The sequence below is a fragment of the Rattus rattus genome, chromosome 14, assembly GCF_011064425.1.
Source record: "Rattus rattus isolate New Zealand chromosome 14, Rrattus_CSIRO_v1, whole genome shotgun sequence".
In the NCBI taxonomy this organism is placed as follows: Eukaryota; Metazoa; Chordata; class Mammalia; order Rodentia; family Muridae; genus Rattus; species Rattus rattus.
The window spans coordinates 37,444,557-37,457,244 of NC_046167.1; the positions used below are offsets into that span (position 1 = coordinate 37,444,557).

At 38.8% G+C, this 12,688-nt stretch overlaps 1 protein-coding gene across 1 annotated transcript in view; it reads right to left on the reverse strand.

Moving 5' to 3' along the window:
- Pou6f2 (POU class 6 homeobox 2) overlaps nt 1–12,077 on the reverse strand; it is a 508,576-nt gene extending 496,499 nt beyond the window's left edge. Inside the window, exon 1 of the mRNA XM_032884805.1 lies at nt 11,973–12,077. Coding sequence (XP_032740696.1) covers nt 11,973–12,077 — 105 coding nt within the window. The remainder of the gene's footprint in view (nt 1–11,972) is intronic.
- Between the last annotated feature and the right edge of the window lie 611 nt (nt 12,078–12,688).

Here is a 12,688-nt window from a genome sequence, read left to right on the forward strand (position 1 = left end):
CAATACCATCCTCTGCTACATATCCAGCTGGAGCCATGGGTATCCCCCATGTATCCTCTTTAGGTGATGGTTTAGTCCTTAGGAACTTTGGGGGGGGGTCTGATTAGTTGATATTGTTATTCTTCCTATGGGGTTGCAAACCCCTTCAGCTTCTTCAGTCCTTTTTCTAACTCTTCTATTGGGGTCCCTGTGCTTAGTCCTATGTTTGGCTTTGTACATCTGTATCTGTATTGGTCCAGCGTTGGCAGAGCCTCTCAGGGGACAGCTCTGCTGAGCTCCTGTTGGTGAGTCCTCTTGGCATCAGCAATAGTGTCTGGGTTTGGTGTCAGCAGAAAGGATGGATCCCGGGTGGGGCGGTCTCTGGATGGCCTTTCCTTCAGTTTCTGCTCCACTCTTTGTTCCTACAATTTCTTTTGACAGGAGGAATTCTGGATTAATATTTTTGAGCTGGGTAGGTGGCCCTGTGTCTCAACCGGGGACCATGCCCATCTACTGAATATGGTCTCTATAGGTTTTATCTTCCCTTTGTTGGGTATTTCAGGTTAATGTCATCCCTATTGGTTCCTGGGAACCATTTGGGTTCTTGGCATCTGGGACTTTCTAGTGGCTACCCCAGTTCCGTCTCCCCCACTGCTGCACACCTAGGGGCCAGTTCAGATATGGGAGGAGATGAGGGAGAAGTACAAAGGGTCTCTTATGTTCTTACTCCTTTATCATTACATACAATATTATGGACTTTATTGTTGTCTTAATTGGTTTTGGTATTCTGCATGTAAATGTCAAATATCTTTTCAAATGCCATTAATTTACCTCTCACCTTTTTTTTCATCTTTATTAACTTGGGTATTTCTTATTTACATTTCGATTGTTATTTCCTTTCCTGGTTTCCGGGCCAATATCCCCCTAACCCCTCCCCTTCCCCTTCTCTATCGGTGTTCCCCTCCCCATCCTCCCCCTATTACTGCCCTCCCCCCAACAATCACGTTCACTGGGGATTCAGTCTTGGCAAGACCAAGGGCTTCCCCTTCCACTGGTGATCTTACTAGGATATTCATTGCTACCTATGAGGTCAGAGTCCAGGGTCAGTCCATGTATAGTCTTTAGGTAGTGGCTTAGTCCCTGGAAGCTCTGGTTGGTTGGCATTGTTGTTCCTATGGGGTCTCAAGCCCCTTCAAGCTCTTTCAGTCCTTTCTAAGATTGCTTCAACGGGGGTCCCGTTCTCAGTTCAGTGGTTTAATGATGGCTATGTATTTGCTGTATTCTGGCTGTGTCTCTCAGGAGAGATCTACATCCGGTTCCTGTCGGCCTGCACTTCTTTGCTTCATCCATCTTATCTAGATTGGTAACTGTATATGTATGGGCCACATGTGGGGCAGGCTCTGAATGGGTGTTCCTTCTGCCTCTGTTCTAAACCTTGCCTTCCTATTCCCTCCCAAGGGTATTCTTGTTCACCTTTTAAAGAAGGAATGAAGCATTCCCATTTTGGTCATCTTTCTTGAGTTTTATGTGTTCTGTGCATCTAGGGTAATTCGAGCATTTGGGCTAATATCCACTTATCAGTGAGTGCATACCATGTGTATTTTTCTGTGATTGGGTTACCTCACTCAGGATGATATTTTCCAGTTCCAACCATTTGCCTATGAATTTCATAAAGTATTGTTTTTGATAGCTGAGTAGTATTCCATTGTGTAGATGTACCACATATTCTGTATCCATTCCTCTGTTGAAGGGCATCTGGATTCTTTCCAGCTTCTGGCTATTATAAATAAGGCTGCTATGAACATAGTGGAGCATGTGTCTTTGTTATATGTTGGGGCATCTTTTGGGTATATTCCCAAGAGAGATATAGCTGGGTCCTTAGGTAGTTCAATGTCCAATTTTCTGAGGAACCTCCAGACTGATTTCTAGTACCTTTCACTTTTAACATTACTATGTACTAGGGTTACTATTACTGCACTGAAACATCATGACTAAAAACAAGTTGGTAAGGAGAGGGTCTACTTGTCTTACACTTCTACATAGGTGGGACAGAAACTCAGTTCAGGAACCTGGAGGCACGAGCTGATGCAAAGGCCATGGAGTAGTGCTGTATACTAGCTGGCTTCTGATAGCTTACACAGTCTACCAGCTCAGGAATGGGATCCCCTCCAATAGACCGTGCCTTCCCCATCAATAATGAATTAGGAAAATGCCTTAATAGCCAGATTTTATGGAAGCTTTTTCTCAATGAACCTTCCCTCGTTTTAAGAATAGTGGCCACAATGAAGTAGAGCCAGCCTGAGCCTAGAAGACAAGCTGTGTGTGCTGCAGAGGGAAGAGCTGGAGAAGTGACCCGTGCTCCCCAGAGGAGTCCCCAAGATCATGAGTGAATCCCAGACATTGGACACTGAGTCTTTTATGCTGTTGGGGTTTTGTTTTGCTTGGTTCAGATTGTGATTGTGCCCTAGTTTTTTCCTCCTGAAGAAGGTACTTAATTTAATTTTGATTTATTGTAGAAGCCCACAGTGAAAGGACTTTGAACTTTTAAAAGAGGTTTTGGATTTTTAAAGACATTGGCTATTTTAAAGAGACTAAAACTTTCATGTATTTGAATTTGTAAAAACTGTGGGACTTTTAAAATTATTTATATTTTTAATGTAAGATATTTGAGATGAATAAGAAAGGAAAGGTGCAGTTTAATAAGGATATATTTGTGTGTCAGGTTGACAAGGGGTCAGTTGTTCTGGCAATCTTAAGTCAACTTGACACACAAACTGAAAAAGGAAATCCTCAATTGAGAAAATGCCCAGCCTATTGTGGGTGTGGCTACCCTTAGGTTGCCAGTCCTGGATTCTATAAGAAAGCAGGCTGAAAGACTGAACCCCAGTGAATGGAATTGTTGGGGGGAGGGTGGTAATGGGGCGAGGATGGGGAGGGGAATACCCATATAGGAGGGGAGGGGGGGGAGGGAGATGTTGGCCTAGGAACCGGGAAAGGTAATAACAATTGAAATGCAAATAAGAAATACCCAATTTAGTAAAGATGGAGAAAAAAATCCTATGATGTTATAACTAAACTTCAACAAGCACACACACACACACATACACACACACACACACACACACACACACAAAGCAGGTTGAGCAAGCATGAGGTGCAAGCCAGTAAGCAGCATTGCCTCTACATCAGCTCGTGCCTCCAAGTTCCTGCCCTGTTTGAGTTCCTATCCTGACTTCCTTCGGTGATGAATAGCTCTGTGGAGTGTAAGCCAAATAAGCCCTTTCCACATCTACTTGCTTTTGGTCATGGTGTTTCATCACAACAAGAGTAGCCCTGACTGAAACATCATTTCCTAGGGAGGGCCATGGATGAGTTCTTTTGTTAAAGCAAACACCACTCAGAAGGTTCTGGAACATCTTTGTTTAGGCTAATTAATTAAAAGTCTTCTTTTAAATGTTGGGTGCATCCAAAAAATGAAATACTACTGAAAAGAATGTACACTTAGAGCCAGGCATAGTCATGCCTATAGTCCCAGGTTCTCAGGAGGCTGAGGCAAGAGGATTGTTAGGACACAGGAGTTCCAGGACAGTTCAGGCAGTTGGAGATGTCATTTTTTAAAAAAAATGAAGATCTATTTTTAAGCAGTATATCATGTTTAATATATGCTTATAAATATATACAGTAAGTTGCAGAGTTCTGTAAAATATGAATGTACTCAGGTTGCATAAACATTCTGGAAAGATAGATAAGAAATTGTTAATGAATATTAGTTTGCAAAAAGGGAAATAAGATACTTTACTTTCTAGTTTATATTGTTTTGTCTTGTTAAATTTGTTTCCCAAAAGTATGTTTAATTTTATAATTAATGTGCTATTTGCTATGTTGCTTTTTTCATTTTATGTGTTTATCTTCCTGTTTAGGGGAATTGTAGAAGAGAGAAAACAATCCCAGGTCATATTTTAGCACTCATAGGAAACAGCTACAGGATGGAATGCATTGTGAGATAAGCCTCCTACTTTTATGAGGACATGGTACAATTATCATCTTTTACTATGTAGTAACCATTGTGCTCAAAGTTTAACTTGGGAAGCTCACAAGGTCTGTCTCATTCTCCTCAACAATTTAGTTGAAAAGAATGTTCTTGCTAACTGCCTTACACATTCTTTTAAGTTTATTTAATTTAAAAAGAGATTTAAAACACCTTTAGATAAATAGAAGTTAAATAATCAAGTATTTCTAAAATCCTTAGTGTGGGAGGTGTATGTGTGTACACACATGTGTATGTGTTCATATGTGCTTACATGTGCTTGTGTATGTGCTAATGGGTTTGCCAAACTGACCTGTTTAAATTATTACATTTAGTAATTGGAAATAGAAATATGCTTTTTCACAACAAAAAAATGTTTTCCATATAGAAATCAGAGTTTCAGCTCTTGAATATAATATCAAGTTTCTACCACAGAATAAACATGATTGCTTTGAATGTAAGCATTGTTTTCCTTTGTTTCTATAACCTTTAACTATAACTCTGGGCATCTTCTGTGCTAGTGGTATCAGAAATGCACTAAGAATAGATAAAAGTCCATGCATGTTGTTAAAGAACATTTTGAAACTGAGAAAATAAATGCAGCAGAAAACTACTTTTAAGTTTCTGAATACCTCCTATTCATAAAAAGGGAGAATTTTAAACTTGGGGGTTTTATATTGCAGCCAAATTTCTACAAAATCTCCTATTTTCCCCAAATTCTGACCTGGGGCACTTCACCCCCAATCATCACTTGTGCCTTCCATTCAACTAGCATCTTGTCAAATCTGGCTGCAAGATTAAGTTTCCCAATTCAGAATTCAATATTGTAACCCTAAGGATATAAGATCCAAGCTGGAACATTCTGCTTTTTTAAAACTGGATAAAATTGTTTCAGGCCAGAGACCACGGTTGGCCCAGACCATGATGATGAATCTTCTAGACTGGCAGTAAGTGAAATGGGTTTGATGGTCTGGGCTTTACTTGTGCACATTAAGCACCATCTTACATTTGTCCTGACTCTCGACCTTTGGGAGGACAGGTTGAGAGAGTCTTATGTTCTCATATCATGTAAGGTTTACAAAATTAGCTAGCTCTGTCAGAGCACTGTGACCTGCCATAGACTGGCTTTTTGTGTCTTTCTCCACTCCTGCCCATGCTGGCCTCCAATTTGAGAGAAGTGGAGCTGAAGATCTAAGAATTTTTTCCCCATACATCTTTAGGCTCATTGAGGCTCCTAAACACTCTCTCTCTCTCTCTCTCTCTCTCTCTCTCTCTCTCTCTCTCTCTCTCTCTCTCTCTCTCTCTCTCTTTCTCTCTCCCTCTCCCTCTCCCTCTCTCTGAAATAGTGCACTTTATCATAAAAGAAAAGGAAAAAGAAAAAGGAAAGGAAAATGGATGTGAATTGGTGAATTGTGCACTAAGCCCCCTTATGCTTGAAAGGGAACTTAAGCTGTCTATATGTAAGTGATGTACTTTGTACTCTTCAGGGGTGTTTATCTGAGTCCTGATGAATGCTACAAAATCTTAACTTTTCAAAATACACCTGTTTATCCAAGACTCTGAATGCTGGAGAAATGTTTTCTTCTTAAACAATTTCTAAATGTTCATGTAAAAGTAACATTGTGACAAAATTAAATTCCAGAAACACCTACTTGGGTAAGTCCCTACCACATAGCTTCATAGCACTGGTTAAACTCTTGTTAAAATGCTCTAAGAATGTCTGAAAAAGAGTTCTTTACTTCTGAAATTCATGTGTGATGTCAACCTAAAAGAAACTTTCTTTCTTTAAAGATTTTATTTGTCTTAGATTGTTTTCACTACATGATTTCAATAACAAAATCAACTCAAGTAGAGTTGTGAGAATATATATATATATATATATATATATATATATATATATATATATATATATATATAGACATACACATACACTTACACACACACCACAAAGAGGCCAATGGGTTGATGGGTATGTTTGCCATGCTTGAGCACTCTTCTCTCCTTTCAGGTTCTTTCCTGCCATGCAGCCCTCTAAGATTCACTGTTCACTTCTTATTCATTACTCTGGATCACAGTGGAAAAGAACAAAATGGCTGACAGGCATATGGCAATGAGGGAAGAGAGTTCAAAGCCAGAGCAATGCAGCAATGCACGGGAGTGAGTTAGCCTTCTCATTAATGGTGTTTGGTCATTTATTTGCATCTTTGACTGCAGGAACAGAGAGCTGGTAATTACATGGGTACTCCTTCACACAGGAACAACCTATTTCTCAAAATCGGTGACATTTAAATTATTCTGTTGATTGTCTATTCACCCCATCCCTGTCCAGGGATCCTTTAGTTAGGAAAGCACTGCCCAGACAGTGGGGCTGCAGTTGACTGGGATCAGAACCCAGGACACCTGCTAAGCTGTCTGGTGAAGAAAGAGTCCTTCCTATCCAGGGGAGTTCAAAGCTAGTGATAAAACCGAAGCTATTTCCAAAGACCAGCTGGGTAGAAGAAAAAGGCAATTAAAGAAAAATCTAGAAAAAGTTGAATATGAATAATCAAAGATTATTTCAATTATTTCAATTTTTATTTATATATGGTTTTATCTACAAAATGTTGGCTCTGAAATAACAATACAGTCATAGAACAAATAAACTTAACATGAGCTTAGGTTAACCCAGGAAATGAAGTTATCATGTAAAAACAAAGTAGTTTTCACCCTCATTGACACATACTGTTGGACTAGAAAATTTTTAAAAAGTGGGATGAGGAAGGAACCCTCCCTGAGAGGGGATACTGTGCTTTCCTTGAGATCCTTCCTCAAAGTGAGACTCAGAAGAGACATGTAAAGAAAAAGACTGGCACAAATCTTTACTATAATCTCAGAAGAGCTCAAGATAGTGTGGCTCAATAGAGCCATTTCCATGTGCTTGGGAAACAAGACCTGAGTCAGCCATTGATCTCACTGGAACACATTAAAGCTATAAAAAGGAGGAAGGAAAGTAAAGGGGAAAGAAGGAAATGGAAAGAAAATGAAGAGAGAGACAGAAGGGAAGAACAGGAATGCTGGCTTGAGTTTCTACTTAGAACAGCTATACAGCTGTTTAGCATAAATTCAAATTAATTTTAAAGTAGTATAATTTGTGTTTTCTATTCATGTCCATCTTATGGTCAGTAACTTTCCCCAAATTGTCTCTGTGGATCTGTTCCTTTTAACTTTGCATTTTATTTCCAACTTTACTTTCTGTTTGATCTGATATTATGGAAAAGCAAAAGCTTAAAAAGAATGGTGCAGTTGAAAAAGTGGCTTTGCCACATTTGCAGATCTGTTCACAGCCAATTTTGATAAAACCCAAAGAGAGAAAGATGCTTTACACTGCCTGGTAACGTGCAGAGTCCACAGCAAGGTGAGTCAGTGGAAAAATCTTTCTTCCCTGACCTCCAGCCCATACTCAGGATTTCACAGGCAGCTCAACGCAGGCAAACTTCTTTTCACATGTTTATTTCACAGATTAACACTGCTCTGATAAAATGGCTTCATAATTTACATGCCCACTAAGATTTTAAAATAGTCAGAAGAAAATGAAAATTGAGACTACCAGGCAAGAATCACGTAAGCAGTGTTAGACTGGCCTCTAAACTTCTTTCTATTGCAGCATTTGACATCATAAGAAGGACATAGCACAAACTCAGTATTAGTGAATCTAGCACCATTCTGTACCAGGAGAATAGTCCTTCATTAAGCTGTATTTTACTAATATACTAATCACCCATACAGCTCCATGGGAAGTATTTTTATTTTGAGCAATAATAATTTCACGTCCCTGAAATGTATACATTTACTGGGGCAATATATCAGCTTCAAAAATGTCACTCAGATCCATGTGACTTTTCCTAAAATATACAGGAGTCATATCTGGCACATGTAAGACAGAGTAAGGTAAGCCTCGATGTTTAATTTGTATATATTTGTCATGTATATATTTGATCTCAATAGACTGATGACGGTGTGTGTGCTGTTTTACTGCTACTGGAATCTTCTCCCTAGGCAAATTCTACTCCACACCAGCTTGAATGGGTTTCAGGTAAGCACATTATTCTTAGAAAACTTGGGACTGTTTTGTAGAACAAGAGAAGATGTAAATAAATCTATATTTTAGTTGTTTTGCTACTAAAACATGACTTCTTTTTGCATATTTTAACACTGGAATGTATGTGTGAAAGAACATGCGCTTTAAGATGCTGCCACAAGTCGAGTGCAGGATACACCGTCAGAACTTCACCTCAGGGCCATTCACACAGCTTCTAATGGACAATCGAGAAACACTGCAAACTTCATGAACCTTCTTTAAAAAAGCTCTGTTTTCCAGAGAAGGAAAACTGCAAATGCTTTTAAACACCCTTTTGATATTGTGAGAATTTCGAACTCTTGGTGCTTTAATTCCTTTATAGTCTAGCAATGTCCTCTGGAAATGTACCCATGACCCAGTCATTTCTCAATTTCTGGCAAACTCTTAGATACATGTAATAAACACATTTTTTTAAAAAAAAAATCTACTTTGCTGTATCTATTTTAATACATAATTTAACATCATCTATTGATAAGACTTGTTAACTAGCATATGAGCTTGTACTGCCCAGACCCTCGGGGCTGCACATCAGCATGTAGCGTGGCCGGGTTCTCCAGGGACCAAAGTGTCAGAAGGAGAATTGGACATAGTGACCAGTTTCCATGAAATGAGCAAAAACAGAACAACAGAAACAGCTGCAATTCCGATGGGCTAATCTGTCACTCAAAAATCACAGGTCCACACATGAGAAAAGAGGAAGTAAACATTTAATGACCCTAAGAGGTGGGAATTTAAGCCTTTATTTATAAGTGGTAATTCAAGCCCATGAATCGAAGTCCTTAACTGCCAAGCTTGGACTTATACGAAATCATCCAAAAGATAACAATCCAGCTTTGGGAACGGGGGAGTTTGCTACAGATAATTACTATCAAAAATCTGATTTGATTTCTGAAAATGGTATGAATGAATCAAGTTTCTCGGTCTTGATATACTAGGCAGAGAGCTTGTTCTTCCAGGTCTAGACTGCTTAATTGCTTGCTTGAGGGAGGGGAAATCCTGGGGGAGAGGCACATATGAGCAATAAGTGCCGTGTAAAGGCAGAACTCTGCCAAGCTAGATCACGGCCAGTAATGCAGGCGGATCTGCTCTTCCCTTCCCTCCAGTGCAAGTGACCTGAGATATTTGATCCTAGAGCTGAATGAAAAAGGAGAAGCAAAGCTGGCCACAATCGTGAGAATATTCCCATTCAGTATTTTGAGTGGAAAACAGAGCTCATGATTGCTTGTTTGTTTTTCCCACCCAAAGCCATTTAGAAACAAAAAATTTAAACAGGAGGGAGGCAGAAATAAACACATTAACGTGTATTCCCAGCAGAAGAAGCAAACATTTGCATTATCAGGCAGGACTGTGCACACCTGCTGAATGGTATTACAAGCTGCTGAGCCGAGGGCTTGAAAACAAAGCATACCTTGCTGGCTATCAGGGGCGGCAAAGCAGTGATTTTCTGTTTTCATTTTCTTTTCCTTATTCTTACAAGTAATCATTTGAAGAAATGTTCGCATTTGTACTACAATAGTTAAAATGAATCCATGTCAAGTGCTGGTCAGTTCTACTTTTGTCTTTATAAACATAGATCAAATTTAGATTTTCATGCTATACATCAAAGACTATGATCTCTCTCCTTTAGATATTTTTGCTTTAATTTCAAATGAAAAAAAAAGAATATTCCAGTGTATGCCTTTGAGCACTGCAATTCTTACAATCACAAGAACAGTCACTTCTGCAATTTTTATTTTACAGTAAAGATGAGTTTTTAAAAAAATAATTTATGAAAAATAATGCCAGAAAATGCAGCTATTTGGATGCAACTCTTTATAAATCTTTTAGGCGTGCAGTTTCTGGACATAGACCTTAGGAAATTCCTGGGGACACCCAAGATACAAAGCTGAGTAATAAAGGCAAGTACTTAAATCTTGGCAAATCAGAGGTCTTGTATCTGTAAAATACACACGGATTCACCTTTACCAGTACAAAATGGAGCCTTCTAAAAGCATACACATTTATAATTGATTTCCGATAAAAAATTAAATAACTAACTAAAAGTACTCCTTCTGATTTTTTTTTTTTACCACAAACATATACAAAAGGAAATCAGAGTAATTTTCCCCGGTACTAACTGCCATAACTACTTCAAGGGAAAACAGAACATGCAGCCAAAGAGATGTTTTTATTAAGCAGGACAAGTCAGATGTCACAAGTACAAATTTTAATCATATAGAGCAACTTACTTCAACAGATATTTACTTAATTCACCACTACAAAATTATTTGGGCTCCAAATGATCTACTTCCATCAGCAAACGCTGGCCATACAGCAGGTATTGGCAGTATATGAAACGAGTTGCATATTTTCTCCTGACAAATATATGCACACAGCCTTCACTTTATAATATGCCAACAGAACACAAAACAACTTAAAAGTTAAAAAAAAATGTGTTTGTTTCTGTTGAAACAAACATATACTTCTTTTAAAATACCGAGAGCTTGTGAAAATATGGTATTGTATATCTGACATTTTCTATGTAGAAATGTGTTACAAACCACACTGGTATTAATAAGCCATATGCCTTCAGCCCCCTGACGTGCTTTGCTGTAACTTTGTTGAAAACAGAGTTTGACGACCATGCAATTAACATGCAGGAAACACAGTTCCAGTCCTCATCTTGCCTAGGCTGGAGAGTGTGCAAAAACCCCAAAACTTTTTACAGTTCATAAATATTCGTAACCACATTCTGATTTACAAGTTAACAATTCTTAAGCAAGCATGGAGAACTTAGAGAAAATTTCAGCAAAAAGCACATTTAAAAGAAAACCTGTACATATTCCTTTTTTTTTTTTTTTTTTTTTTTTTTTTGCACACCCCCCCCATCACAGAAAGATCAGGCGCCCTCCAGCAGGGCACATCCTTCCTTTCAGCACTTCAGTTATCGGAAGGCAAATGAAAAGACAATGACCTTTCCTCCTCTCATTTAGCTCACAACACGAACATTTAAGCACAAACATAAAGTACCGATTTAACAGAAAACACCAGACAGAGAGAGCAGGACTCACTGACCCATTTGGAAGACAAAGACGACAGAACAGCAAAGCTCTAAAAATCAGCTTGTGAGGCCTCTGAGAGATATTCTTCTGGCATTTCATCACAGCAGCCCCAGACCAGATCACCTCCCTGGATACAGAGAGGAGGAACTAAATAGAGCTGTTTATTAAAGCTGGTGTGCTGGATTGCATTAGGAAGCGCGGGCAGGCCACCTGGACCTTTCAGATTGTGGCGGTGTTTAATTTGCAGCCTGCCCCTCTGCAGCAGAGCAGGCGATGGCTACTACTACATTTACCAGGTTCAGTCACACACCACCGGGGCGAGGAGTAAAGGCACTTGGATTCCTGTACTTATATTTTCCATATAGAGAGGAAGACAGAAGAATACAATCCAAATGAAAATATTGAATAGCACAATAAAAAATTCGAACTACTGCCTGGGAAGCTTGGCACTTTATTTTTCTTCTCATACTTTATTTCTTTCAGAGATCACAATCAAAGCAGGAAAAAAAAAATAAATGCTTAAAATGAAAGTTTTTTCCTATTCAGCCCAAGTCATATATTTGTTATGCTCTTTGAATTTCTTGGTGGTTTTGTTTTGGTTTCTGTTTAAGAGCATCACACTGAAGTTTCCAGCTGAGCTTCCCTGGCCAGATTTAATGGGCGCCTTTTGCCTTTCGCACTTTCAGCGCTGCGCTGGCAGGTAGCTGAAGACACGGATAGAAAGATGGTACAGTAAATATGAATTATGTGAATCATATGGTGAGACCCTTGTGGAAAAGGGGGAGTTGAGAAATGGCTGACTCCATACCTGACCAATTACAGCTTGCATGGTCCCCGTGTCCTGCTGCGCTGGGAGATCGCAATCCGTCATATGATGTCTTTGAAAAGGAGAATGGGGGTTTCTGGCATGCATCTGTCAATCAACTTCTGCACTCACAACCATCACCAAAAGGAAAGGGGGAAAAAGTCAAGCTGCTCCACCAAATAGGATGAGACTGTCATGTGACCTCCGGCAGACACGCACACACATTCCCTACCTCCATAGAGCGTAAGAATTTTCTGTAGATATGAAATGACATTGACAAATATCCAATACCAAGTAAATAAAGTGAGACAAACAGCTATTCACCAATGACAAAACGTTAGCTGTAATCTTCTACTAAAGGTATATACAAAAATAAAAACGCGAGGGTTTTTTAATGCTCTAGAAATATATTTTAAAACAAAAAATAACGATTTCATGTGATGATTGATTTTATGACATAAACTTTTACAATTATAATTTACTGCTGGACTTCTCTTAAGCTAACCCTTGTGATTTTATTTTCAAAACTTCTCAATGACCTTTTGTTGATATGCAGTAACATCTGTAGTAGTTTTATATAAAATCACCATTATAGAAAAGCTTAAAATATTAACCATTACGTATCAGCGATGCCCTGATATCTGTTGATTGGCAATGGATATACAATCATTTGTGTAAACTGTGATGAACACTCAAATATAAAATATTCAAAGTGTGTA